We start from the raw sequence: 26,884 nt of genomic DNA on the forward strand, positions 1-26,884 counted from the left end.
GTGTCATAAAGGTGTTGAGTCATGTTTACATGTGTGCAGACGGGGATGTTTACATGTGTGCAGTTCACGTAGTCCACATTTTATTGGCAACATTATATACTTTAGATATAACTTTTTCAGAAAAGGCCTCATATAATTTACTATAGTCTATTATCAAAACAAACAAATATATCCCACAGATGCAGACATTTTCATGACCTTACAGCTAGAGAGCAGGTTAGAAACACATCCACATATAACTGCAGGATGGCTTCTAATTCATGCTGCCATGGTGATAACCAGCAGTAAGACTAGAATCCTTACTCTTAAAAAGCAGAACAGAAAAACGAGAGAAAGAGAGAGAGAGAGAGAGAGAGAGAGAGAGAGAGAGAGAGAGAGAGAGAGAGAGAGAGAGAGAGAGAGTGTAGCAGAGTACAAGGTTGATAGTGCCTTGATCTAGAAGAAAAATGCATACGATTTATGTGGAAGAAGATTGTTTACATATACATTTATTTAGCAAAAAAATTAAGTAGTTATGCATTTAAAAATAATTGGTCTGGTTTCTGCTTTTAGATTTGAGTGCAGCATTTGATACAGTAGATCATGGTATTCTTCTATTGCACCCTAAAATGTGTGTGGGCATCCAAAAATGTGCCCTTAGCTGGTTCAGATCCAATCTCAGTAACAGAACCTTTTATTGGTTGCTCTGTTTCATCTATAGCACCTATCACATGTGGAGTTCCTCAAGGCTCTCCTTAATCCTCCCTTACGTGCGCACTGTTCACAGCCAGTCCAGTTCTGAGTTTTAGAGCAGATGATGAAGGGGATCACTTTTGGGTCTGTTCTTCAGCCTAGGAACGCTTGGAATAATTGCGCTTTTTGAATAAACAGCATCTCTAGCCATATCTGCTTGTTATGTGTTGTGTTTTATATTGTATAATTTACAAACATTTAGGTTTAGGTTCATGCTCAACGTGCACAACATACAATGTCTGATTAAATTTACCACCAAACACCAATAAAATAGAATATACTGTATGGTGTTGGTGTTGTTAACATTACGGTTGTTGGCATTGAGGAAATGATCGTTGGTGGTACTACTCCTGGTACTCCACCTTCATTTTCAAGCCTAGAGTTGGTAAATCATGACACTGACAAGTAATCCTTGAATGGATTAGGGTTAGGGTTAGGTTAGATCTGGTGACCATGAGTTGCAGATTTTGTTAATATTGTTTTTGATTTTACTTTTCACTTCTGTACAGCACATTGTTAAACTTCTTTATTTGTGCTTTTCATTAATAAATTAAAATGATAAATTAAATGTTTTCAAGCATTCAATGGTCTAATTCCAGGTTTGTCGCAGCTGACTTTTTGTATGAAAAATTCCTCACATCTGTGGTGTCATTCCGTTTTTTACTGCTTTCCAATACCAAATCATAAATATCAAACATGTTTGATCGGGAAAACGCTTCTAATAGAATACATTGTAGCTTGCCACAACGCTTGCACAACCGCTTTACAATTTAAGCTTACATCATTTAAAAGTTCCTGTGCGAATGGAGCCAAGATAACAGTACAAAGGAACATTTTGTTTTTGAGGGACTACCCTGGAGGCTGGTTCCTATAAGGATCTTTAACTGTCCAGTGCCAAAGTGCCTTTTGTATTTGGGAAATTCCAGCGTTATGGATATGACATTTTGCGTTATAGATGTGACATAAAAACACTCAAACAACAAATTGAACCATGTAACAAAGTTCAATAAAAGGGAAGGAAGGAGAGGGGAACTGGCGAACATTAAATAACTTTTAATGAATAAAATAAACACACAAACCACAACATAAAATCCAGGCCTGGTCCTCTCTCACTGACGGACCGGTCGCTCGTCCTCTTAAATGCTCCACAATCTCCTCTGTGATATGAGACCGGTGCGCGTACAGCTCGCATCCCGGCTCTCGTCCCGCCTACCTCGCTACATACCCCCATCGCCCCTCACAGGCCGGGGGTACCATGAGACTGTGCTTGCTCCCCCCCCTTCCCTCGGGGGTGGGGTTCACCCAGCCTCGGCGGACTATCCCCTGGGGGTATGCACCAACGAGACGAGAGAACGGAGACAGGAGCACTCCGAGCGACCGGAATGAGAGAGGGGAGAGAGGAAAAAAAAAATTGTCTGGTTCCCTGACATGCTGCCGCTCGGTCCTCAACCAGCCGGGTTACTCTTCTTCGCGGCACCTTACGGTGGCCCTGAGCGCTAGACCTCACGCCCCCTGGCGGCCGGCAAGTGGTGGCCGCTCTCGACTCTACCGCCCCCTGCTCCTCCCCCTCAGGCGGACGGACCCAGGCTCCGGCCCCTGGCAGGCGGTCTGCCGCCCCGCGCTCGTCCCCTCTTGGGCGGAAGAGACAGGCTCCGGCCTCGGGCGGACGGTAGCGACCCGCCCTGCTCCCTCTGGGGAGGTAACCATGCCGCCGCGACCCAGGTGCTCGGTGGCGAGGTCTCCTCTGCTCCAGAACCACCGCTTCGGGCAGCCGCTGGTGGATGCCTCTCGTCCGCGCTGCCCAAACTCTCCGGCACCACGAGGCCACTCAACGGCGAGGACTCTTCGACAGCATGACTCATCCTCGAGCCTGTTGGGCACGGTTCCAGCATGTTGAAGTAGCGTTTGTGGATACAAGGTGTTGCGGTCATGGCTGGCTGTGTCCTCCGGGATGCAGCCACATCATTACCTGCTTCCAAGCCGTCTGCAGCGATGGCTACCAGGTTAATAGTCTTGTTCCCTCCATCAGGGAACTGAGGTTATATCCGTAACCAAGACAATTTTTTTCATGGTTGACATTTTCCCAGATTTCCCCATCAGCAGATGGATCTGTAGATGCTTTATCTTGCGTGTGTGCATGTAAACATTTGAACACCTTTTTCTTGTGTTACATTTCTGTTCTGTTTCTCTGTAGTGTGAAAGTCGCGGGGAGCTGCTGGTGTCTCTGTCATACCAGCCTGTTACTCACAGGCTTAATGTGGTGGTGCTCAAGGCCAAACACCTGCCAACCATGGACATCACTGACCTACCAGGCAGTAAGTTTACAGCACATCCAGATGAATATTAAGATGACTGCTTTTCAGGTTTTAATGTCATAAATCTAGTTTCATACACCAAAAACAGATCTCACCGTAATGCTTCACAATAATGTCTTTCTTTCTCTATTCCACTTATAGACCCATATGTGAAAGTGAACGTTTTCTATGGCCGCAAGCGCATAGCCAAGAAGAAGACACATGTGAAGAAATGCACACTCAATCCTGTTTTCAACGAATCATTTATCTACGATGTCCCTGCTGAATTAATGCCGGACATCTCTGTGGAGTTTCTGGTCATTGATTTTGACCGCACTACAAAGAACGAGGTTGTTGGTCGCGTGGTTTTGGGTGGTCAGAGTCCTATTCCATCAGGGGTCACTCACTGGAGGGAAGTTTGCGACAACCCACGACGACAGATCGCCAAGTGGCATAACCTTACAGAATACTAGCAATTGGCTAACACAAAGGGAAAACATATTATTCCACTTCCTTCATGTTACCTGCTCTATAGTGATTATACCCACCCCCCTTTTCCCACATATACAGGTGTATGTGCGGGTGAGTATGTGAATCATTAGTGAGAAAGACCATAGGCACTACGGAACCACATAGAAGGTTCTCTAATGAACAAATAGCAAAAACGTCAACTGATTATTAAAAACAAAAAACTGACAATTACCACATTGGTCTTTTGTCGGTCTGATACAATAGCTTGTGTCATATATGATAATTATACCCACATGGAAGCATATACCATAGTATTCTCACAGTCCTTTCACCAGTAACCCTCCTTATTGAGAATAAACATAGAGTACCTTCAATTACCTGCATGCGTAGAATTAGATTGGACAAGCTTTAATTTTTAGAATGTTTTGATAAATGAGAAAATATATAATCTAGACATCATCAAGGAGTTCTTTGAATGTTTATCACTGAACACAAGGTTGTAATATTGATTTTCATATTTTGGAAGATGCAAACAACATTATATACAGTATGTGAAAATAGAAAAAAAACTGAAACAAGAAATGGTTTGTTTTTACTTCTATTTTTAGTTATTTGAATGAATTTGGAACTAAAAAACAATCATTTTGAGATGTGAAATATCTGAGTTAAATTTAAACTCTAAATGTAAGTTATACCATAGGTGTTTAATGGCATACATTTTAGCAAAATAAAAATAGCTGCCATCAGCTCTGGAGTTAAAATTTAATTTGTACAAAACTCTGATGTTCTATTTAGTTAAGCTGGTCTCTTGCTAATTCAAATTTGTAGCTACTTCATTTATTTGTAGCTGGATTTCTTGGTTATCTCTTAGTGTACAGTTCATGACTTGGACAAAGCACTTCCGTAACATGTCTCTTAACAGCTTATTTCAACATAATATCAGACCTATTGCTTTAATTTGCTTTATCTATGCACATTTCTACTTTACTGCAAAGAAAATTACCCAGTGGCTGTCAAGTCAAGTCAGCTTTATTTATATAGCGCTTTTTACAATTTTCATTGTTACAAAGCAGCTGTACAAGAAAACATTGACTATAAGTAAAACATAAAAGGTTATGGAAGTCAAAACACAGGTCAAATATCAGACACACAATAAATTCTTATATGCAGTGTTAATTAAATAAGACTAACAAATTCTAGCAGCCCCCCCGCCAGGCAAACAGTGCAAAACAGTATGCAAACGGTGGCGAGGAACCCAAAACTCCATTGGAGGAGAAAAAAAACCTCAGAGTTTTTTCACAAAAAATATCATCTTCTGACATACGAATCAGTATAAAGGCAAATTAAATTGTAGTCAGATGTTCAACCCAACTTCATGATCTCACTTCCTTCAATATCTTGTTTGGCATAAAGCTAGTTAATTGATTTATTTTGATTCTAATTATTATCAGATTATATCGCAGTTACAGACCCATATTCCAATATTTGCACTTTCATAGAGTATTTTATTTATTTTTATGATTTTGTGTTCAACAAAATGAATATATAAATATATATATATATAAATAGATAGATAGATAAAAATACAACTGACCATAACAAAGTAAGAATTTTGGTAATCATTTGTGAGTTTCAGGTTTTAAAATGACCAAAGTTGAGAAAACAGACCAATGGATCATTTTTGGTGTACAATACCTGTAATTGACAGACCTAGAGAGGATTTTTACAGGCATGCAATGTTTGTGGATGTGTTTCAAATTGAGTCATTCACTGCTTTAGTCTTCTTATGCAGATTCACATGTTTCCCAGTGTGAATGAGCACAAATAAAGTTAAAAAGGCAGAAAGTATAGAGGGTGAGAGGAGAAACATTTCATTGACTGGCAATGAAATGTTAAATTACAATGGAAAATAATATCTCAGTTAACTTTGTGAAATCTCACAATTTGCAAATGTGAGTCATGAAGACCCTGTGATGAGATCGGTTATTGTTTATTAGAAAAACAACATCAAGATAGCCATCCAAGTCCAGGCTTGCAGATATACTTAAGACCTGAACTCTTCCACTTTTGAAATAATGTTTCAAACCCTGCATGAATTGTATCACATCTCTGCTTCAAAACTTGTGTACTGTATATATTACAGTTTTTAGTGGTTTATATGACCGTAAAATCTCTTTTTGTAAAAAACAGATTACAGTGCAACCTACATAAAAATGCCTGTTTTCTTATATTAAAGCCCTTCTCTTCTGATGTTATATTGACCTTCTGTGGAATGGGCATAAAACACTTCTTTTTTAATACATAAATAACTGTAACATAATAATGAAAATAAACAAATGTAACTGAGCATTTGTTCAAATGCACAGGTGGGCAGTGGCTCTCTCTGCTTCCCTCGGATCTAACTATTTTATCTGGAATGGAAACACAATCATATTGAGTAAACCTTCTCTTTCGGAGAGCTACTGTATTTGCCCTTTTTTTCTCTTTGCCACTGGTCCAACAATCCTTCAGTTTTTTGCGGTTGTGTGTTGTAATAAATTGAAAGGCAAACTAAGAATAAAATGACTGTAATAAATGTATAACATTTGGATAAAACATAGTGATTTAGCTTTATTTTAGGTGTCCCTAAACCCACTAAACCTAGAAGATAAAAAATACTAGTTGACCAAAACCGTAGTGTGATTTTATGTTGTTACCTGGCTTTTCAACATTTGTATATACAACTAAGTTATTTATGTACAGTATAGTGTAAGCACAGTATAATAGCATCTTTACATGGCTTGCTTATTACTGCTTATTTCAATATGTGATTCAGGGACATCTAATATAAAGTGTGACCTGTTATGCTTTTGAGGACAAGTTATCAGCATACAGCTACTGAGCTTATGCTAACTACAGTATGTTACACTAATGCTGACTTGTACTGTGTGTTGAATTTGTTAACATGGACGTGCAAATTAAATAAAATTAATACACTACATCTGATTTTTGCTTGTGCCTACCCGTCCCTTATCCCATGTGTTTGGGTCAGATTGAGCCCAAAGCCACTTTGACATACGCTGAAGTGTATCCTGGTAGTATATTTGTACCGTGAGTCTTGGTAATATTCAGCAAGATGATAATAAACAGAAATATATGAAAATAATAATTATGTCTTCAGTTATTTTCATAGATTCTTCTCTCATGCCCTCTGGAACTATATCTTTTAATTTAATTTCATTTTAAAGATTTAATTTAATTTATTTATTTGAAAGAATTTAAAGCATCTATGAGAATCAATAGCTTCTTGAGGTTTGAGCAGGAACTCAATTCAGAAAACTCAAAACATATACAAATCCAAAGGTTACATTTTGTCCTAATATTAGGTAGGCAGAGTGAGTAAAAAAGCAAATAACAATTTAAATTCAAGTATTTTATTGTGTATGAAAACATTTGTGGGGTCAATGTAACCATTTTCATAATTGCATTGTTAAAAGGTTTTTAAAGTTTTTGATTTCTGCCCATACTATAAACTGCACAAACAAAGTAATGGTATCACTTTGTTACTATAGTAATACTATTTCTTTATGTATTTACTACACAATTTAAAAACCATGTAAGCGTTAAAAGTCATTGTTTTATCAATATTCTTTCATAGCACTACCCCAATATCGCCACTACTTGTACAGGCGGTCATTTGAAATTAACCACAACTGTCATGAAAAATCCAAAAGGAAATAATGATAAAGTTTGAAGGACATTTTATATTTATTATCATATTGCTGCAATCAATACATGACAGAAACAAGGGTTAATATGTTTTTGTTTTAAAAGTTTAATTTTGGACAAGTGGCAAGTTAACATACAGTTAGTGCATTTTTAAATAATGGTTATCCATTATTATGGAAGGTTCAATATCTAACACATCTGATAAACTAAACGTTTTCTGGTAGCCTCCATGATTTAAAGTCAATGAACTACACAGATGATTGCTCTTCTAACACCTGTGTGTTAAACGCTGTGTGCTGTGGTTTATTTGTGTCACGATTTGCACTAAATGTCTGTTTTTTGCACAATATGTTGTACTTGCACAGATTTGCATGTGCACTTTATGTAGTGTGATTGTCTTAAGTATGTAGAGCACCTTGGTCCTGGGGGAACGATGTTTCGTTTCACTGTGTACTCTGCTATATTGTTGAAATGACAATAAAAGCCACTTGAAACTTAAAAAAAGTTTACCTTGTCTATGTAAGAGTCTGAAACTGAGGCAGTTATGGAAAATTCAACATGAGCTAGGCCTATTCAGTATGTGGTAAAGCTTATTTATGTTCAATCATCTTATTTACTTATTTATAAACAAATATTTGAGTTAACAAAGTATGTATATATACTTTTTACTTAAAAGTTGTTTCAAATTATATAAAACCCTAATAAGTTGACTGAACTCAATATAATATAAATAATATATAAAACTTCTAAAACATGTATATTTATGACTTTCTTACTCATGTAGACTAAACTTATATTTTGTAATTCATTTAATGTGGTGTGCATATACTGAACTGTATTATAAAATTTAATTATAAAAAAAGAAGTTATGACTGATTTTATGTGCCATTCACCATATAAAGAATTGTGAACAGAATGATGTAGAATAAGTATGCATAGATTAGCTTTAAAATCTATATGAAAAGTTCATTTGAAAACAGATAACTCAGTTTTAATGTTTTTTATATGTTTTATTGGGCATTCCAAGTAATATCAATCAAACTGCAGTTGGATTGTTTTGACTAGTTGGGTTGCTTTTGGGTCGGATTTATAATTATTAATATCAACACAAATTAGCGTATTACCGCAAATATTTGAATTATAACAAAAAAAAAACTAACTTACAGCTAACTAACACAATAAAACACAATAAACAAGGGTAACGATTTATGTTTTTGCAAATAAACTTTTCATATCTAAATGTGCATTTTTCGTTTGTTTTAAAGGACAGTAGGTAATCTCGACACTAACAATCTCATTCTAAAAAAACCTAGCTTTGGTTTCATGGGGACTGAAATAAAACACATAAAATACAAATATATACATTTTGTTTGGTTTAGTTGGGCAACTGGTCACGGATGGCGATCTAATTCTGCGGGCTCTAGGACCCATACGCGCGGTTCTTCTGACGGGTACTTTGTGTTTACAGTGAGAATTGTATAGCAGGAATTTTCTAACATTAAATATTTAAACATTATTTGCATCGATACAAACGCTACAATGGAGACATATATCTTGTGACACAGGTAAGACAGAAAACAATACAGTCTGTATCTAACCGTAGTTTCAGCATCTACAGAACACTTTTAAAGCGAAAATACTGTAACGAAACCTACTCTGTTTTACATGTTTGGTAGAAGACTTGGGCCTTTGTTTTAATGCATAAAACAAGTTACATATACAAGTTTACTCATTAACTTCGACGAACACCTTGGGCTAAGTAGGTGTCTTTCAAAAAGATTCAATAGCCGTCGAAACTTTCGCTGGGTGTTTATGAACACTAGTTCGTTTAAAGAATTTACAAAATGTGTAAAATATTTTTGCCGTGCTGTCGTATTCAACTCGTTGCGTGTCTTTAAGTTATTAAATATTGAACTGTGTCACACAGGTCTTGTTCCTTCAGACATTTCACCCCGAACTCGACATAATAATAGCCAACGTTAGGTCGGGTTTAATGAGTAACAATAGGATAAGAAACGTTCTCTTTAGAAAACCCGGTAACCATAGATGCCGACATACACCACAAACTGTACAAAATTGTTACAAGTAAATGCGGTAATAAACTCATCCAAATTAAATTCTGTTATGAATTACTCACTCTATAGTTGTTCCAAACCTGTATACTTTTTTTGGTTTGGTTAAACACAGAGAAAGATATTGAGATCTTGGATCCCATTGACAATACAGGAAAAATGACAAGGATAGTCAAAAGTGCTGTCCTGGATTCTTTAAAATATCTTCTTTTGTGTTCAACAGAATAAAACATATTGGTAGTCAATGGGGTCAGAGAACTGTTTGGTTATTAGCATTCTTCCAAATATCTTTCTCTGTGTTCATCATAACAGAAATGTATACAGATTTGAATGATGACAGCATTTTCAATTTTGGGCCAACTGTTCCTTTAATATATTTGTTCTCTAACCAGTTTTACCTGGGTGATTGATGTAATTTCAATTAGGGTTTATATTGCATAAACAAACCTGAGTTAAAAATTTCAAGCGGGAAAAGGCACAGGGAGTTACTCTTTGTGCTTAAAACTCACAAGTGTGAAATGACAAGACGATGAGTAAATGATGGCATAATGATCATTTTTGGTGAACTTTACTTTTAACCCAGGCTTATAAGTGTGTCCAATAGCTTTAATGAGTATTTGACTCTATACTATACTAAGGCTAGTACACCAGATGAATGTTTCCGTCTTAACTAAATATCTTTCATAAAAAATATATCAGTGCCATTTTGTCTCAAGATGCACAGTATTATTGTTTTTCTAAGGCATTTTTGTGACTATGGCATGTTCACATATGGCATGTTTGGTACGATTAAAACGAACTCTGGTGCGACTGCTCTCTTAGTGCGGTTTATTTGTGTACTGTGAATGAGTTTGGATGTCTGGTAAGTTCTGTTTTAAAATATAAATCATAAAAGCTGTCCAATCATGTTGCGACTTTACATGTAAGCTGTTAGGTTCGCTGTTAAAAAGCCAGTCTGAATGCTTCGCGAAGCAGGACTACATTTATTTGATTGTTTTTGATCCGGACCAAAATAACCAAAAGAAAAATATGAACGCACCCTTAAAAATTGTATTTTAACTAAGGCTAACCTAAGCCTTGCCTGTGAAACCGGAGCTATGATTTGTTGTTGTGTCATTTTGGAATGGTACAGACCTGTTGTTTTATAGTTGAAAATAAATGATAAGGTTACAAATATATTAACTTATTGGACACTCTGGCATTTTATAGTCTTATTGTATCTGCTCAAATCAGAGGAAAATCAGCAGTGCTCATGTTGTAAATGTTGTAAAAAATTACATAGCTGGCCAGCTAATGCAGAGTCGCATGCAATGACAGTGGAAAATACATCAGGCGATGGGACGCTGGCAGATAATCTATTATTGACGGTGGTTAAAGCAACACCCACCCAGTGGATACTTCGCTTTTTCACATGAATAGCTTGACAAAATGACTCACTTCCTCTTTCATCAAACTGAAGCTCTGGTGTCAAATACAGCAGCGACACAGAATTTTTATGGGTGCAGTCACAATGTGGGAACAAAGAGCATTTTCTGTAATGGACAGGCATTCAGGAGTGAGCCCTTGAAATGAGAGGTATATACTGAAATATTGTTAATTGCTATTTTTATGGTGCGTGTGTTTCAGTTATTTGGATGGAGTCCTTGCGGGGTACAGTGGGTCACTCCCGCGAGTACAAATTGGTGATGTTAGGAGAGGGGGGTGTGGGCAAAAGTGGTGAGTAACATTGTTATTTATCTCTATCTTAAGAAACACCTGCATACATGCAACCACATGCGCGCACACACACACACACACACACACACACAATACATTGATATTTCGGGACAAAGGAGAGAAGGAAAAATTTACTGTTGCCATGATTAACTCTGAATAAATACAGTATAGAAATAGTAATTTAAAATTCCCTAAGACTGCTTTTATTTGAAAACATTCACTGCAGAAAACAAGTTTACCATAAGTTCTCTTTTTCCCCTGAAAATCATGTGCCAAGCCTACTTTACACCAGTTAACAATACTTTAACCTTCAAACTTTCTGATATATTTTTTATTTAATAAAAAACTTATAGATGTTCTTCCAGAGCAACCCAGAAAAAAATTCTTAATAGCCACTTTTCTAACAGGTCTCTAGGTAGAAAACAGTCTGATTCAAACAAAATGCTTTTTTTCCTATAATTTACACATTCTTAATTACTGTATCTACATATTGTACCTACATCAACCATGTTTTGCTAATAGCAGTAAGTGAATGATCACGACAGTAACTGTGAGGAGCGTGCAGCTGAAGAAGCTTAAGCAGAGGGAATTATTTATGATGTTATCAGCAATTATATATTGGCCTAAATTTTATTATCGGCTGATACGATAACATTAAAATGACCATTTATCGGCCGATAATTTATCGTGCATCCCTATGTAAAATATCTTATAGATATACAAGATATTTTCTGTGTGTATTGAAATTTTGTAATTATCTCCTGATCCTGATCGTTCATCCGATTATTGTAGTACAGTCTCTTTCGCTACAGTGTATTATTGTGGTCAGACAGAGGGCTGGTGCCAGAGTCTTACATGTACAGTCAGGCAGACAATAAAAGTGTGGGTGTTGGCTCAGCGCTTAGTCTGTCGAATTGAAGGCACAGGTACCTAGCAGCCTTCATTCCCTCATGGAGTCTGTTGCCAAGGAGATAAGATGAGGTCACCTGGTAAAGATGATACGCAAGCTTTGGTCACATTGTTTAAGAGTACACTGCAGAAGGTTCTTTAGGGTGACTGATACTCTCTTTATATCACTGTCTCCATGGGAACAGAGCAGGGAGCAAATACATGCTGACAGCAGGGAGTGTCAACATGAAAAGGGAGAAGGGAGGATTTTATGTGACGGGGAGATGTTTACACTGCTCTTGTTGAGTTTAATAATGCTAGGATCATGTAAGAGCTGTGTTTCTCTCTTCTGCTCCTAGCCATCATCATGCAGTTTATAAGTCACAGATTTCCAGAGGATCATGACCCGACTATCGGTAAGAAAAAAAGAAACAGGACGAGACCTTCTTAACTTTCCTACAAAAATTCTTGACTGTTATAGTGCATTGCTTTTTTTGTGACTTCAGATATACAGATAATCTTGAATTTAGGGTGACATGAATGTGGCCCTTAGCCAGGGATGAAGCCTCTATTGTGATGCATATTCAGTCTTAAAATCGTCTATATAGATTTATTGCTCAGCAATAAGTAGGCCTTTTGTGGGTTGATTTCCTCAAGAACTGTCAACACTGAGGCTCTGGTGATATCAGAACATTTCTCTATTGCACGGGTCCCCAAACTCGGTCCTTGAGGCCAATGCTGCGTCCGACATCACTTACTTCTATACTATTTAGTAGGCAAAAATTTGTATCAGTCATGAGAAGTTGTTGGAAACCTCAGTATGCAAAAAAACTGTAGGCGAGAAATACCTGGATGGTCTTCTAATTACGCCGAGATTTGTGAGTGTGGATCGGATGGACACTTTTCTATCCCTTGATGCCATGGGAGCTGAGCAACGGTCAAATTTCAAAAGTAAATCAAATAAATATAGCAGAAAACTTTAAGGCGGACGTCTGTTTTTAATGTAAGTGCCTATAAATGAATTTATCGTGAATAAATTATGTTTTTATAAACGCTCACATATAGGTTGTTGTTAAAAAGTCATAGGTCAACGGGCATACGGGTCACATTACCAAAAACATGGCGGAGCAGTATGCCCGAAATGTATTCATACTTCACCCACTCATACAATATAGAACGTACTGTTTTAACGGCCGATATGTAGGTACTTATTTAAATTTAGTACGTACTGTCACAGTATGCGATTTTGAATGCAGCGCAAGTGTCCTGTGGACTTTTCCAAGAACACAAAGTACGGACTTGTGTTCTCGTGGAAACCAGTCTTGCGATGCAGCCTCGGAAGGACAAACTTGGATGGATGGATGGGACTATCCCAGTGTCTTCTAGGACTTCAAGCTGGTTCTATACGCACGCAAGGCTGCGTTCGATGCATCCTTGATATCGAGAGCACTTCCGGGTACTTTCATGCGTTTTTGTTTTCTTGAGTATTGGAACCGGACTTTGACGGTTATTGATGACGTAGAGTGAGAACACGAGGACACAAAACCGCTGGAGAAGGCATATTGAGAAATGGCTTATGCCTAGAAGGACCTAAATTAGCTGGTTCAGGTGTGTTTGATTAGAGTTCGACCTAAACTCGGCAGGACACCGGCCCTCCAGAACCAAGCATGTTGACCCCTGCTCTTTTGTTTGAATAGCCTGAGGTTTCAACATATTTATGTTTAGGGCGGTACTACGTGTGTGTCTGGCCTATGGCAGATAAACAGATGTCATTGTTTTTCTTATGTATTTGCCATAATATTTTTTGTCATTACATCAAATTTCTTTTAGCAATGCAAAGTAAGTTTTGTCACAATCCACATGGAAATGTACAGATGTCTTAGACATGTTTACAGTATATGATATTTAGGTAACCACAACTAAGGTCTATTTATCTTAATACTATTTTGTTATGTAAGTAAATTGCTCTCTAGTGTAATTGTGATCTCTGCTCACATGTGTCTAATGTTTCTAGAGGATGCTTATAAAACACAGATCCGCATAGATGATGAGCCAGCAAACCTGGACATCTTGGATACAGCAGGGCAGGTAGGTAGTGTGATTACCATAGACACAAGGAAAACAAAACAACGGTACAAACAGATTTACAGTTAGGTAACTGCAGTAAACTCATGCTTAGGTACCATAGGTTATGGCTTGCTATGCTTTTTCTAAGGTATTTTGATTAGTTCTGGGCATGTTTTCTGTTGCCTGATTTCACACACAAGGCTTAGTTTAAACCAGGACTATGCCTTAGTTTGCGCCAACCCTAATCGAACAAGCCAATCAAAGTCTTCTGGATTACTACAGAGTTGCGTACTACAGAGAGGTGTGTTTAATCCAGGTTTGATCTTGAAAAAACGGGGACCTCGAGAGATGAGCTTCAACCTGGATTAAGAGTTGGATCAGAGTTAAGGACCCCAATTTAGATGCTTACTCTACAGTGTTTTAGATGCTTTCAAGGTGGCTGCATACTGGCCCAGTTCAAAAGAGCTTTTATTTTGGTCGCTAGTTATTGTCTTACAGGCTAAACTTATAGCATTTGTGAGGGTATTTTAGGCTGTTTTAACATCTTTTTTTGTATCCCATGAAAGAAAAACAACTTTATGAGTTAAGAACAAAGTGATAAAAAAATTTGACTGATATGTTTGTTTTGAACCAGGCAGAGTTCACAGCAATGCGCGATCAGTACATGCGAGCAGGTGAAGGTTTCATCATCTCTTACTCCATCACAGACCGTCGCAGTTTCCAAGAGGCTCGGCAGTTTAAGCAGCTGATTTACCGGGTGCGACGCACAGTCGACACGCCAGTTGTACTGGTAGGAAACAAGTCTGACCTGGCCCATCTAAGACAGGTAAAATCCTAACCTGTTAATATTCATGCAAGTGTAAATACAAATATTCCGTTCATGGCTTTTGGAATTTTATATTTGAATTCACTTGGGCTGGACACATATTTAACTGTGAACATCTTTTAATTTTATCATTTTATTTTTCAGTAGTTTTATTTTATGCAAAATTAAAACAAAAATAATTGCTATGTATTATTATTGCCCTTTATAATATAATTGTTAAAAACGTCTTGTTCTTAATGGGTTCTATTGTCTTTGTTCTATTGATTATTTGTTCTAATTATTATTTTTGCAGCTTTATGCATTAGTAAAACAAGCTTTCAAAATGATACTCTTAGTGGCATCTAAAAACATTATTATTGATCCAATATGATATCACTCTTCTTGGGACATTTGGTTGATTCCTACGTTAACGGGAGTTAACTAGTTATACTTGTAATAATTGTGTTCCATAACGACTGCGTGATACAAAATAGTTGCTTGATAGATTACACAAACTAATACTTTCACATTTGTCCACGAGACTGTGTTGTCATGGTTTCATCGCCAGTAAAAGGGTAACCGAGGGTAACGCCAGAGATTGTGTTATTATAGGGAGATGTAAGGGTCTGTAACACTTTGAATTGGAGAACGTCTCGGTTACGTCTGTAACCTCCGTTCCCTGATGGAGGGAGAGACTGACTGGGGTTTGATCTTGAGAACCTACCTTCTCCGAGATAATTAATTATAAAACGCCAATGGGCTTGGCGAATGGCACGCGCACGCCAGTCTCCGCCCCGTGCATACGGGTATAAAGGAAGATGGCGGCGGTCATTCACTTACCCTTTGTACTGAGGAACCTGAGAGGGCACTCCCGTTCACTGCAGTGATTCGGTGCAGCGTTGTGGCATGAAGTCACAACGTCTCGTTCCCTCCATCAGGGAACGGAGGATATGGACGTAACCGAGACGTTCCCCTTCAGTCGGTCTCTTGACGTTGTGAGAGACTGACTGGGGATCAATCTTAAACGCCACAGCGCTTGCACCGATATCACGACCTCTAGCGGAGCGACCCTGACTGGGCTAGCGAGTCACAAGAGTGCTACCGCGAGACGTAATCTTCCAGCTACATAGTATTGGTCATACTGAGAAGCCTCTACTGAAGGCCTCACGGACAGTGGCGTACGCCTCTAGTAGCGAGGAGCTGTCCAGAGCCGAACACTGGGGAAACACTGCTCTCCTCTTAGAAGAGTGTGTTACGGAGGCCACATCCTACCCGTAGGGGAGGTTACATGTGGAGACATTAACATGGTCTCCCCGGCGGGGAGAACAACATGCGGAAAGGTGTTAGCCCGAATAGGGGGACAATCCAGGTGGGGAGGTCACAGATTCACCAATCGGGAAATCCTGAGTGAGGAATTCAACACACGGGACGACCCAGAGGGGAGTCACTACGTATGGGGCACTAGTCCTAATATAGGGGTCTGCCTGAGCAGGGATGACTCTACCTATAATGGACCTGGTTCTAACAGACGGCTCCGCTCAGTCTGTTACCAAGTGCCATGCTTAGTGATGGATGGAAGGCCTATACTTCACCCGAGAGAGGAAAGTCGGGAGGCTAAAATAGCGCACTAGTCTCACCTGGTGAGGGGAGAAGGCGCTTTCGCAGGCGAATGCCCAAACCAGGACTCCGTCCTATTCGCCGGGGGCGTTGAGGACATGGGCTGCAACTGGTTCCACGCGAAGATTGTAAAACCTTGCGAAGGGACTGGGCGTAGCCCAACCCGCAGCACTGCAGATGTCTGCCAGAGAGGCGCCTTGTGCCAGTGCCCACGAGGAGGCCACACTCCGAGTGGAGTGGGCCCTCACTGCAAGCGGGCACGGGCGATTTTGGGAATGGTATGCCAGCGTGATGGCATCCACAATCCAGTGCGCCAATCTCTGTTTGGAGACAGCCCCCCCCCGGGTGCTGTCCTCCGTAACAGACAAAGAGCTGCTCGGAGCTTCTTAGGCTCCGTGTGCGGTCCAGATAGAGGCGCAGCGCGCGTACTGGACACAACACACTAGAGGTTGGGTCTTCCTCCCCTGAGGGGAGCACCTGCAGGTTCACCACCTGGTCCCGGAAGGGAGTGGTGGGAACCTTGGGCACGTAACCAGGCCGGGGTCTCAAGACAACGTGAGAATCGCCGGGCCAAAACTCTAGGCACCCTTGGGACACGGAAAATGCCTGTAGGTCCCCCACCCTCTTGATGGAGGCGAGCGCCGTCAGGAGTGCAGCTTTCATCGACAGATGAGGGAGACTGGCAACTCCGAGGGGCTCAAACAGGGCCGTACCAAGGCCCTGTAGGACCACGTTAAGGTCCCAAGATGGTACAGAGCGCGGTCGAGGTGGATTCACCCTTCTCGCGCCCTTGAGGAACCTGGTGACCAAGTCGTGCTGACCGAGAGACTTACCCTCCACGAGATCGTGATGTGCGGCAATAGAAGCAACATACACTCTCAGAGTGGAAGGGGAGAGATTACTCTCAAGTCTCTGCTGTAACATACACTCTCAGAGTGGAAGGGGAGAGATTACTCTCAAGTCTCTGCTGTAAAAAGGCCAGCACCGACCCGATCGGGCAATTCCGTGGGTTCTCCTCCCTGGGAGAACACCAGGACGAAAAGAGGCGCCACTTATAAGCGTACAACCGCCTAGTGGCAGGACAGTCTCCCGGACTGCTACCGACAAGCCCCTTAAGGTCTCTTCGTCCCGTCCAGGGGCCAGGCATGGAGATTCCAGAGGCCTGGGTTGGGGTGCCAAACCGTGCCCTTCCCCTGCGACAACAGGTCCTTCGTCAGGGGAATGGGCCAGGGGGGGGCTGTCGTCAGATCTACCAGATCCGAGAGCCAGGTCTGGTTGGGCCAGTATGGCGCCACTACCAGAACCTGATGCCCCTCTTCCCTGACCTTGCACAGGACCTGTGCAAGGAGGCTTACTAGGGGGAAGGCATACTGCCGCTTGTCCCGCGGCCAGCTGTGTGCTAGGGCATCCGTGCCGAGGGGACCCTCGGTCAGGGAGTACCAGAGCGGGCAATGGGTGGAGTACGGGCAGGCAAACAGGTCCACCTGTGCTTGACCGAACCGCTCCCATAAGAGCTGGACTGCGCGGGGATGGAGCCGCCACTCTCCGCGGGGAGTGCCTTGGCGAGAGAGCGCATCGGCTGTCTGGTTCAGGTAGCCCGGGAGAAACGTGGCCCGCAGGGACTTGGTCACCTGCTGACTCCAGAGGAGGAGGCGTCGGGCGAGTTGCGACAACTGCCGTGAGTGTATGCCGCCCTGGTGATTGAGGTACGCCACGGCAGTCGTGCTGTCCGACCGGACTAGCACGTGTTTGTCCTGCACGAGGGGCTGGAGCCTCCTCAGTGCCAGATGGACTGCTAGCAACTCTAGGCAGTTGATATGCCACCGCAGTCGGGGACCCGTCCAGTGACCCGATACTGCGTGCCCGTTGCACACCGCACCCCACCCTTGCAGGGAGGCGTCTGTCGTTACCACGACACGCCTCGAAACCTGTCCGAGTGGAACCCCCGCTTGGAGAAAGGTCAAGTCTGACCAGGGTAAGAGAGTGCGAAGGCACTGAGGCGTTACCGTAATCCGCCTGGTGCCGGCGTGCCACGCCGTCCAGGGAACCCGACTTTGTAGCCAGTGCTGAAGCGGCCGCATGTTCACCACCCCGAGGGGGATTACCCCCGTCGAGGACGCCATGTGCCCCAGGAGCCTCTGAAAGTTCTTCAGCGGCGTCGAGGGATTCTGACTGAACAACATCAGACAGCGCAGCACTGACTGTGCACGCTCGTTGGTGAGACGTGCTGTCATACGGACAGAGTCTAGTTCCATGCCTAGGTAAGAGGTGCTCTGCGCGGGGGAGAGCTTGCTCTTCTCCTGGTTGACCCGGAGGCCTAGACGGTCTAGGTGCCGAAGCACAAGGTCCCTGTGCGTGCACAACACATCTCGCGAGTGTGCCAAGACAAGCCAGTCGTCGAGATAGTTTAGCACTCGCACGCCTTGCTCCCTGAGAGGAGCTAAAGCAGCCTCCACTAGTTTGGAAAAAACCTGTGGTATGTGGGTGCCGGGCCCTGAAAAGGCGGACTGCTGACGGGGAACAGATGCCTTCTTCCGCGGGGCTCGACGTCTCTGGTGGGTCGTCCTATGGGAGGGTCCTGGAACCGGAGTTGCCACCGCGGGAGGGCGGGGCTGTTGGGAAGCAGACTGCGGCCGAGAACGTGACGACCTGCTGGTAGCCACGTCGCGGCGCGGCAGGATCTGTTTGATCGCCTCGGTCTGCTTCTGAACCGCCGAGAACTGCTGCGCTATGTCCTCCACGGTTTCACCAAACAGCCCGGCTTGCGAGATGGGGCTCGCCTTCTGGGCGTCGCTCATCTGCGCAAGGTTAAGCCACAGATGCCTTTCCTGGACCACCATTGTGGACATTCGTTGCCCGAAGCTCGAGGTCTGTGGCAGTGCGCAACTCACTCATGCGAGTTGGGTCGGGCTTCCCACCGTCCAAATCCTTCAGGACTTTCGCCTAAAAGACCTGGAGGACCGCCATAGCATGGAGAGCAGAAGCGGCTTGTCCAGCAGCACTGTAAGCCCTCGACACGAGTGTCGAAGAGAGCTTACATGCTCTGGACGGGAGTCTAGGTCGACCCCTCCAAGTGGCAGCTGTCTGCGGGCACAAGTGGCCCGAGACTGCACACTCCACCCGGGGAACGTCAACGTAGCCTCTAGTCCCTCCTCCATCCAGGGAAGCCACAGCCGCCGAACCCTCCTGCCTGATTCGCGCTGAAAAGGGCGCATTCCAGGACTTGGAGAGCTCTTCATGCACCTCCGGGAAGAATGGCACCGGGGCGGGGCGCGGTTTTTGGCCACGCCCCGATCCCAGAAACCATGCATCCAGCCGCGAGCGTTTCCGGGAGGGTGGAGCCACACTCGGCTGCCCGAGAGAGCATAGCCAACATCTCAGCGTCAGTCTCCTCCGGCACTCGACTGCCTGACGACAGGAGATCAGAGGAGTCTTTCGCATCAGATGCCAGCAGGCAGCTGTCCGATGCAGCGACAGAAATGGAGTCATCATCCCTAAATGAAGTCTTTCCACTATGAGACGGCCGTCTGCCGCTCGTAGGGGACGAACCAGGTGAGCGTGCAGGGGTATGGATGGTCCGCGAGCATGCAGCTGACGGAGCAACATCCATAGGAGTCCCCGAATCGCCCCCGCCGCTCGCCAAAGCGATCAACCGCGCCGAAACAGCGGCTGAAGACGCATGGGAAGCAGACGGGGTGGTGGCAGCGCTCGAAAAGAACGTAGCCAACCGTGACCGCGACACCCTGATTGCCATGTCCGCACACACGGGACATGCCGAATCAGTGAAACCTGCCTCAGCATGCTTGAGCCCCAAGCAAGTGACGCAGGTATCATGGCCGTCAGACTCCGGGATGAGTCTGTCGCATCCGAGACATACGAGACATGCGAGACATGCTCGTAGCCGGAGGGACTTACCTCTTAAGGTCTGTAGCCTTCTGCCGAAACGCCCAGGGGAAGTCCACCAAAAGGAGAAGTCCGCTGCTCCGCGTCGTAAATCCAGCAGGTAAAAATCAGTCTCGAAGTCGAGTATCGCGTGTAGCATGTAGCTACACACAGGTTCTGAAGAACAAAGGATAAGTGAATGACCGCCGCCATCTTCCTTTATACCCGTATGCACGGGGCGGAGACTGGCGTGCGCGTGCCATTCGCAAAGCCCATTGGCGTTTTATAATTAATTATCTCGGAGAAGGTAGGTTCTCAAGATCAAACCCCAGTCAGTCTCTCACAACGTCGAGAGACCGACTGAAGGGGAAAGCGTATCGACTAACATGATTTTTGGATATTTTACTGCAAAAATGTTACATACTGTGGCTTTGAATGCCTCTGATTGGCCTGTACTTAAACGCTATCACCAGAAATGTTTGTGCTTGGCTGTAAGGCTCACCTTCCAATGCAATGCTGTTAAACCCTAAAACATATTTGTCTTTCAGGTGTCAGTGGAGGAGGGCAGACAGCTGGCAAGAGAGTTCCAGTGCCCGTTTTTTGAGACCTCAGCAGCGTTCCGTTATTACATTGACGAGGTGTTTGCCGCACTAGTCCGCCAGATCCGTCAGCATGAAGTAGAGATGGTGCAGGGGAGTGTGAGGAAAAGTCGACGTAATCATTCCCTCTGGAGTCGCCTTAAAGCCCCCTTCCACAAGACACAACAGTCTAAGCACTGAGCCACAGAGAAAAGCGTGACATGATATTGTGTCCTTTAACATAATGGCTGTCTTACCTGAAGCTGTACTAGTTCCATCTACCGCTGTAATCATTTATATTTGATTTTCTTCAATGAAACACATTTTAGATGTCAGATAGACTACAAATCTCATACATCAAAATCGTCATATGGATGTAGGCTAATTTAACTTTATCACTTTGGAAAGCAAATATTAAACTTGACAGCAGTATATTGTGTGAATGAATGTCAGATAGAATGTCACATTATAACTGATGAAAAGGCAGGGAAAATAATGAATATGACAATTTTAATATGACAAAATTGTCATAAAGAATATGGAAAGACTGAAGTGAAGAGAGATGGGCATGTCATGCACAAGGTCACAGATGTGCGAAGCAAACATTTTGGTGAACATTAAGGCCAGTAAGCCTTAACTGAAAGTTTTTTAAAGCATGTTGTAAAGTGGAAACAAGATGTGTGAATAGATGCATTGTAGGCATGTAAATAAGCAAAAATTTAAATCTTAACTTTATTTGCTGGTGTAATGAGTACTGTAAATGATTCCTTTAACCTGGCTGTATTCTTTTGACACACGGAAGTAGTTTTAGTATCAGAATGAGGTGGAATCTCACAAAACAATGTTTGGGTTGACATCTCACCTTATTAAAATGTATTACAAAATGTTATTCTTAAGACTATTCAAATTATTTTCACTGTGACATTATTATCATACAAGTAGAAAAGGTTTTCCTTCTTTACCAAGTGATCAGATATTTTATGCTGTGGGCAAAATGTATTATTCCTTAGAATGATTTTCATTCTCAGTTACTTCACAGGATTTCAGTATACAGTACAAGCAAAATCATCGATACATTAAGGTCATCATTTTATATGACAGTAATGAGACATTGCAACATAATTATTATAATTGCCACGATGCGGAAAATAAACTTTTAAATAACAGCTGGACATGTTTTTGACATGTACTGTAAAATGTACCCAACAAGAATGTCTTTTGCGATCTTTTTTATCAAGTAGTTGCGAAATACACTATATAATTATGACGAAAGCATTGCTGATCTATATTCAGGTTAATTGTCAGCACTTGATTATGATTTAAACAAAATCGTTTTTCAACAGGGTATTTTATATATAGTCATTCTCTATTAATTGACAGACAGACCTGTACATCTTTAATGTAGCATATGGGTTTATAGACTTTTTACACATGCTGTGCACTTACTATAGTAAGTATGTTTATAAACATGGAATGGAGTGTGTTTAGCGTGTGCCTGCGCGTGCGTGCGTGTGATTTTTTGATTTAATGTTTGACCGTTTCCCTATTTATTGTCATAAAATATTCACAAATAAAATTCACTTACAAATCAATCTCATGATCAGATTTTTATTGTGCTATATACATTTCATTTAATCGCGACCCCTTGTGGCTATTTTTATTCGAGAAGCCAAAAATGAAGGCATAAGAGATATTATTGTCGCTATAAGGAATTAATCTTACTTAATAAACGTACTCTTTATTTTCCCGGGTGTTTGACATTTGTTTATTCCAAACACATTTGTCAGACACCTATTTCGCTTTCATTGAAGGACAAGTGCATGATGCAGATATGATTTAAGCAACGCGAACAGATTGTCCCTCGTCAGTTGCCGTTGATGGGCGACCATAGTGCGATAGAAGCACAATAACAGCTACAAACAGTACAACATGCACAATAATTGTAACGTCCGACTGCAATTAAGTGCACATATTTACTGACAGATTACGGGACCGTATTTGTCAGCCTGCCAGTTTTCTATCTGAAGGTGTCAGAAGCGGTGAATAGACTGGCGAAGGACACACAGGCCCAGTGATCTTGCTGTACTGTGTGATGGAGTCGTGGGTGAGATTCAGCGCGCAGAGTCAAGCCAAAGAACGCGTGTTCAGGTACACGTTCACAACAAAGTGGAGACACTTTTCCTTGTTCTTTTTTTAAAGCTTGAAGTACATGGTATTATTTATTATTGAACATCGTAACGTGGAACAAATGTCATGATTTTTTGTTTTGGTAGGTTATGTCCAAATCCATGATATTTATTGAGTGGCGTGTAAATATTATATAAAATAATACATATTGTCGAAGCTTACACAATGCTTTTTAAAACATGAAAGGTTTTCTCTCTCTTCTTCAGATTACATTACAGAAACTTTTCTTATAAAGGGAGGGCATACTAATGTTTAGCGTTAACTTTTTGAAGACAAGGAAAAAGTGTTGGACACTTTAGTCACATACAGTTGAACAGTTTAGGCCACATGTGGAGGCATAGTTTAGATCCTCGTATCCATAGGACTGGACTCTTAAAATTGTAGTTCCCAAAAGAACAGTTGGACAAACACAAGAATCTAAAATGACATTAAATTATCTGTAACATTTCTTGAGTTGTTACAGCATGCACATTTTCTTTTGACATTGCCATATAATGCAACAAGGTTTGTTCAAGTCAACAGATTTTACTAGTAGATCTGTACTGATCTCTGTGTAAAACTGCAATACTGTCTAAAAATCATTTTATCCCCTCTAACATGACTCCAAATTCCAGGAGAAAAGTGTCATTTTACTCTTTACTATTCATCAGTGTCATTTAATATGTTGGCTTTCATCACTACTGATGTTGGTCTTGCCAATATATCTTGGTAAACATATAAGTAATTAAATTGAGCCAGGGACCTCTGGTTTAGTTGACATGGAATGGCTTATCGGATAAAGAATCCTGGCTGATATTGTCATAATTCATGCATAAAAGGTAAACTTTAAAAAACGCATGCATTAAGGTATACTCCGTGTTATTGTAGCTTTGTTCAATTATTTTTATTGAACAAGGAATGGATCCATTTACCATTCAACAGGTCAATACGGTAACAATATTTACATTGTCATTTAGCAGATGGTTTTATCCCAAGCGTTTTACAAATGAGCTAAACATTAGAAGCAATTGGAACAACATAAGGACAACAAAAAGCACAAGTGCAGTAAAAACGAGTCACAAAGCTAAGGATTGTTTATAAAAGCTTTAGCATAATTTGTTTACTTTAAAGTGTTAGTTCAACCAAAAAGGAAATACATCATGTTCTCTCTCTCAAGCCATCCTAGCTATATATGACTCCTTTATCAGATGAACACATTTGTAGTGAGATTAAAACATGGCCCGTCTCTTCCAAGCTTTATGATGCTAACGATTTCGACGCACATCCATCTTAATAGAAGTAATCCAGGGGCTTACTAAAGGCCTTCTGGAGCAAAGTATACACGGGTGTATCCTTTACGGAACTGTGTTATTGACTAAACCCGATGCCTGTATAAATTCTTCTCTCCGTTCAGAAATAAAAAAACTAAAAAGCACTCCATGAGTTTTTTACAGTAAAGGAAAAACCATGAAAGGAGCGAGATGCTTCTGCATTCGTCACTACACCTCAAACGTATGCCTGAAATCCACTCTTGGGAATGTGCGTAGGGCATTTGCGGAAGCTAAATAAAATAGTTTATAAAGTCCTGAGCATCATTTGCTACCATTATAAATCGTGGAAAAGCTTGATGGTGGAAACTAAATTGGCTAATTTTACATTTTGGTTGAACTATCCTACATTTTGGTTGAACTACTGATGTTTTTCAATAGATTGGTGTTTGTGTTTAACCAGGGCTGCTCAGTATGCGTGCACACTGCTGGGACACACGCTGCAGAAAGGAGGCGCAAGTGCTGAACTCCTGAGCACCATTAAACAGCTGGAATCTCACATGAGTCTAACCAGAAAACGTAAGTTGTCCAAAGGGACCAAATACTCAAAAAAGTAATGCTAATTATATCCCTCACTTTAATGGATATAGTGTCTTTGTGTGTTTGGACTCAGTAATGCGGTTGGGAAACTCTGCAGAAGCTCTGGAGGCAGCTAAACGCACTATGCATCTTTCAGACTGTGTATTGCGTCTTTGCATTACGGTGGCACATTTAAACAAAGCGATGTATTTCGCCTGTGATAATGTGCTATGGGCTGGTAAAACAGGGCTGCTGCCTGACCTGGACCAAAACAAATGGAGTCAGAGGTCGTTTAGGTGAGTTAGAGCTTCATTATATAGAAATGATGGTGATAAACACTAAACTTCAACTGTTTAGCAAAAAAATCAATAAACTGAACTAGATTATTTTCTTGGCTACAATGTCTACTTACAAAACAACCAAGCTTCAATGCAATTCAGAGCATAAATAAAATACAGTACGCATTAGATATTATCATAAGGACAATTATTGTATTTTTTCACCCAAAACTGAAAACTCTGTAATTTACTCACCCTTGAATTGTTCAAAATCTGATTAAATTATTAGTTCTACCAAATATCTTCCTTTGTATTCAGCAGAAAAAACACATGTATACAGGCTTGGAACAATCTGAGAGTGAGTAAATGATGACAGAATTTTAATTTTCCCCTTGAAGGTTGATTTTTATTATTTGTAGAATATGTATGTGTTAATATAATTTAGTAAGAGTTCAAAATTCTTTCTGACTTTTAATACTCATTTAGTCTTGGTGTAACTTTTAAACATCGGTTTCACCCTCTTTCATGCCTGTTCTGTGTCTGTCACAAATAAATAACCCATTTTTTCTCCAACTTCTTGTGAACAGGTACTATTTGTTTGCACTTATCCTCAGCCTAACCAGAGATGCCTATGAAATCCACCTGCTGATGGAGAGAGAGTCCCGTAGCAGTTCAGCTAAAAGCTTTAGCTCCAGTTCTTCCCCCCGCACTCCCACCCCAGAAGACGGAGAGTTGCATCTCACCCCCTCTCCTTCCTCAGACCTGTCTCCACCTCCCCTCCTCTCGCTGCTCTCTGCCAGACTCAACATGCAGCTTCGCCTGATGCTCACGGTCCTGCGCAACAACCCTCCTCTGCTTCTGGACCTCCTGAAAAACCTGTGTGACGTGTTCATTCCGCTGGACCGGCTGGGTCTGTACCCCACCGGGCCGGGCTTTGTGGGGGCATGTGGCCTCACTTCCTCCATCCTGTCCATTCTGACTATAGTACACCCATGGCTCAAACTGAAGCCCTGAGCAACATGTCTAGAACTACATATTCTATTGGTGTAGATCTAACAGGAAGCTGACTTGAGTTTTCTTTAGATAGTGAAAAGAAGAAATGGCTATATTCCAGTTTAATTGCACGTTTGGCAGCACATAATCTTCTGTATGTGTAGAACAAACTAAACACAAGAGATGGTGTTTTCTGATTAAAACAAAAAGGTATTTGTTTTACAAGACTAAGGAATTTATGTATGAAAATGCTAATCTGGCTTCATCTGAAACTGTTTCAGGTTACCCCAAGGGTGTCATTTTCAGAATAGTGGTGTTCTATGAATTAAAGCAGCATCACTAATGCTCGATGCAGGTAAAAATAATTAAGCCATCAATATGTAACTGTATTTAAGAACTACATTGCGATTTACTGAATGTCAATGCTATGCATCACTGGGGTTACTGAATGTTGAATATGTAAATAAAATTTTTGAAATAAACAATGTTTTAAATTTTACGCTTCTCTAATCTTGTTTTTCTTCATACTGTCAATTTATACCTCAAGTTAAAGATGAGGGGAAGGCATATGACCTTTTATAAATGTTTTGTTTCGGTGTTCAAATGATAATGATTTTTACTAGCCTAGAGGTTAGAGCGTTGGGCTTGTGATCAGAAGGTTGCAGGTTCAAATCTCAGTGCCAGCAGGTCATGACTGAAGTGCCCTTGAGCAAGGCACCTTACCCCTGATTGTTCTGCAGTAATGTGCAACTGTAAAAAACTACTTGTAA

General features: G+C 41.5%; 3 protein-coding genes across 4 annotated transcripts in view; all 3 read left to right on the forward strand.

The window, feature by feature from the left end:
* Window positions 1-4,697, forward strand: part of syt11a (synaptotagmin XIa) — a 31,097-nt gene extending 26,400 nt beyond the window's left edge. The window contains exons 3-4 of the mRNA XM_079485365.1: window positions 2,927-3,047; window positions 3,189-4,697. Of these exons, the coding sequence (XP_079341491.1) occupies window positions 2,927-3,047; window positions 3,189-3,499 (432 nt within the window). The 3' untranslated portion in view covers window positions 3,500-4,697. The remainder of the gene's footprint in view (window positions 1-2,926; window positions 3,048-3,188) is intronic.
* A 3,920-nt stretch (window positions 4,698-8,617) lies between these two features.
* rit1 (Ras-like without CAAX 1) lies at window positions 8,618-22,423 on the forward strand. 2 transcript variants are annotated; one of them, XM_079485346.1, is made up of 6 exons: window positions 8,618-8,770; window positions 10,904-10,993; window positions 12,241-12,297; window positions 13,896-13,969; window positions 14,583-14,774; window positions 20,801-22,423. In XM_079485346.1, exons 2-6 carry the CDS (start codon window positions 10,912-10,914, stop codon window positions 21,029-21,031), a joined length of 636 nt encoding a protein of 211 aa, XP_079341472.1. In that variant the 5' UTR covers window positions 8,618-8,770; window positions 10,904-10,911; the 3' UTR covers window positions 21,032-22,423. The 2 variants fall into 2 exon arrangements, with proteins under 2 accessions (XP_079341472.1, XP_079341473.1); XM_079485347.1 differs by lacking the exon at window positions 8,618-8,770 and adding an exon at window positions 10,719-10,811.
* Window positions 22,424-22,675: 252 nt separating this feature from the next.
* Window positions 22,676-26,612, forward strand: pex11b (peroxisomal biogenesis factor 11 beta). The gene is made up of 4 exons (XM_079485443.1): window positions 22,676-22,978; window positions 24,728-24,843; window positions 24,938-25,139; window positions 25,709-26,612. Exons 1-4 carry the CDS (start codon window positions 22,923-22,925, stop codon window positions 26,133-26,135), a joined length of 801 nt encoding a protein of 266 aa, XP_079341569.1. The 5' UTR covers window positions 22,676-22,922; the 3' UTR covers window positions 26,136-26,612.
* Window positions 26,613-26,884: the final 272 nt, after the last annotated feature.

This window comes from Barbatula barbatula, assembly GCF_947034865.1.
Source record: "Barbatula barbatula genome assembly, chromosome: 21".
In the NCBI taxonomy this organism is placed as follows: domain Eukaryota; kingdom Metazoa; phylum Chordata; class Actinopteri; order Cypriniformes; family Nemacheilidae; genus Barbatula; species Barbatula barbatula.

Coding starts and splice junctions, on each gene's coding strand:
- pex11b (XM_079485443.1), top strand. CDS start 22,923: ATGGAGTCGTGGGTGAGATTCAGCGCGCAGAGTCAAGCCAAAGAACGC. Junction 22,979..24,727: donor GCCAAAGAACGCGTGTTCAG/GTACACGTTCAC, acceptor GTGTTTAACCAG/GGCTGCTCAGTATGCGTGCA. Junction 25,140..25,708: donor TGGAGTCAGAGGTCGTTTAG/GTGAGTTAGAGC, acceptor TCTTGTGAACAG/GTACTATTTGTTTGCACTTA.
- rit1 (XM_079485346.1), top strand. CDS start 10,912: ATGGAGTCCTTGCGGGGTACAGTGGGTCACTCCCGCGAGTACAAATTG. Junction 13,970..14,582: donor TCTTGGATACAGCAGGGCAG/GTAGGTAGTGTG, acceptor GTTTTGAACCAG/GCAGAGTTCACAGCAATGCG. Junction 14,775..20,800: donor ACCTGGCCCATCTAAGACAG/GTAAAATCCTAA, acceptor TTTGTCTTTCAG/GTGTCAGTGGAGGAGGGCAG.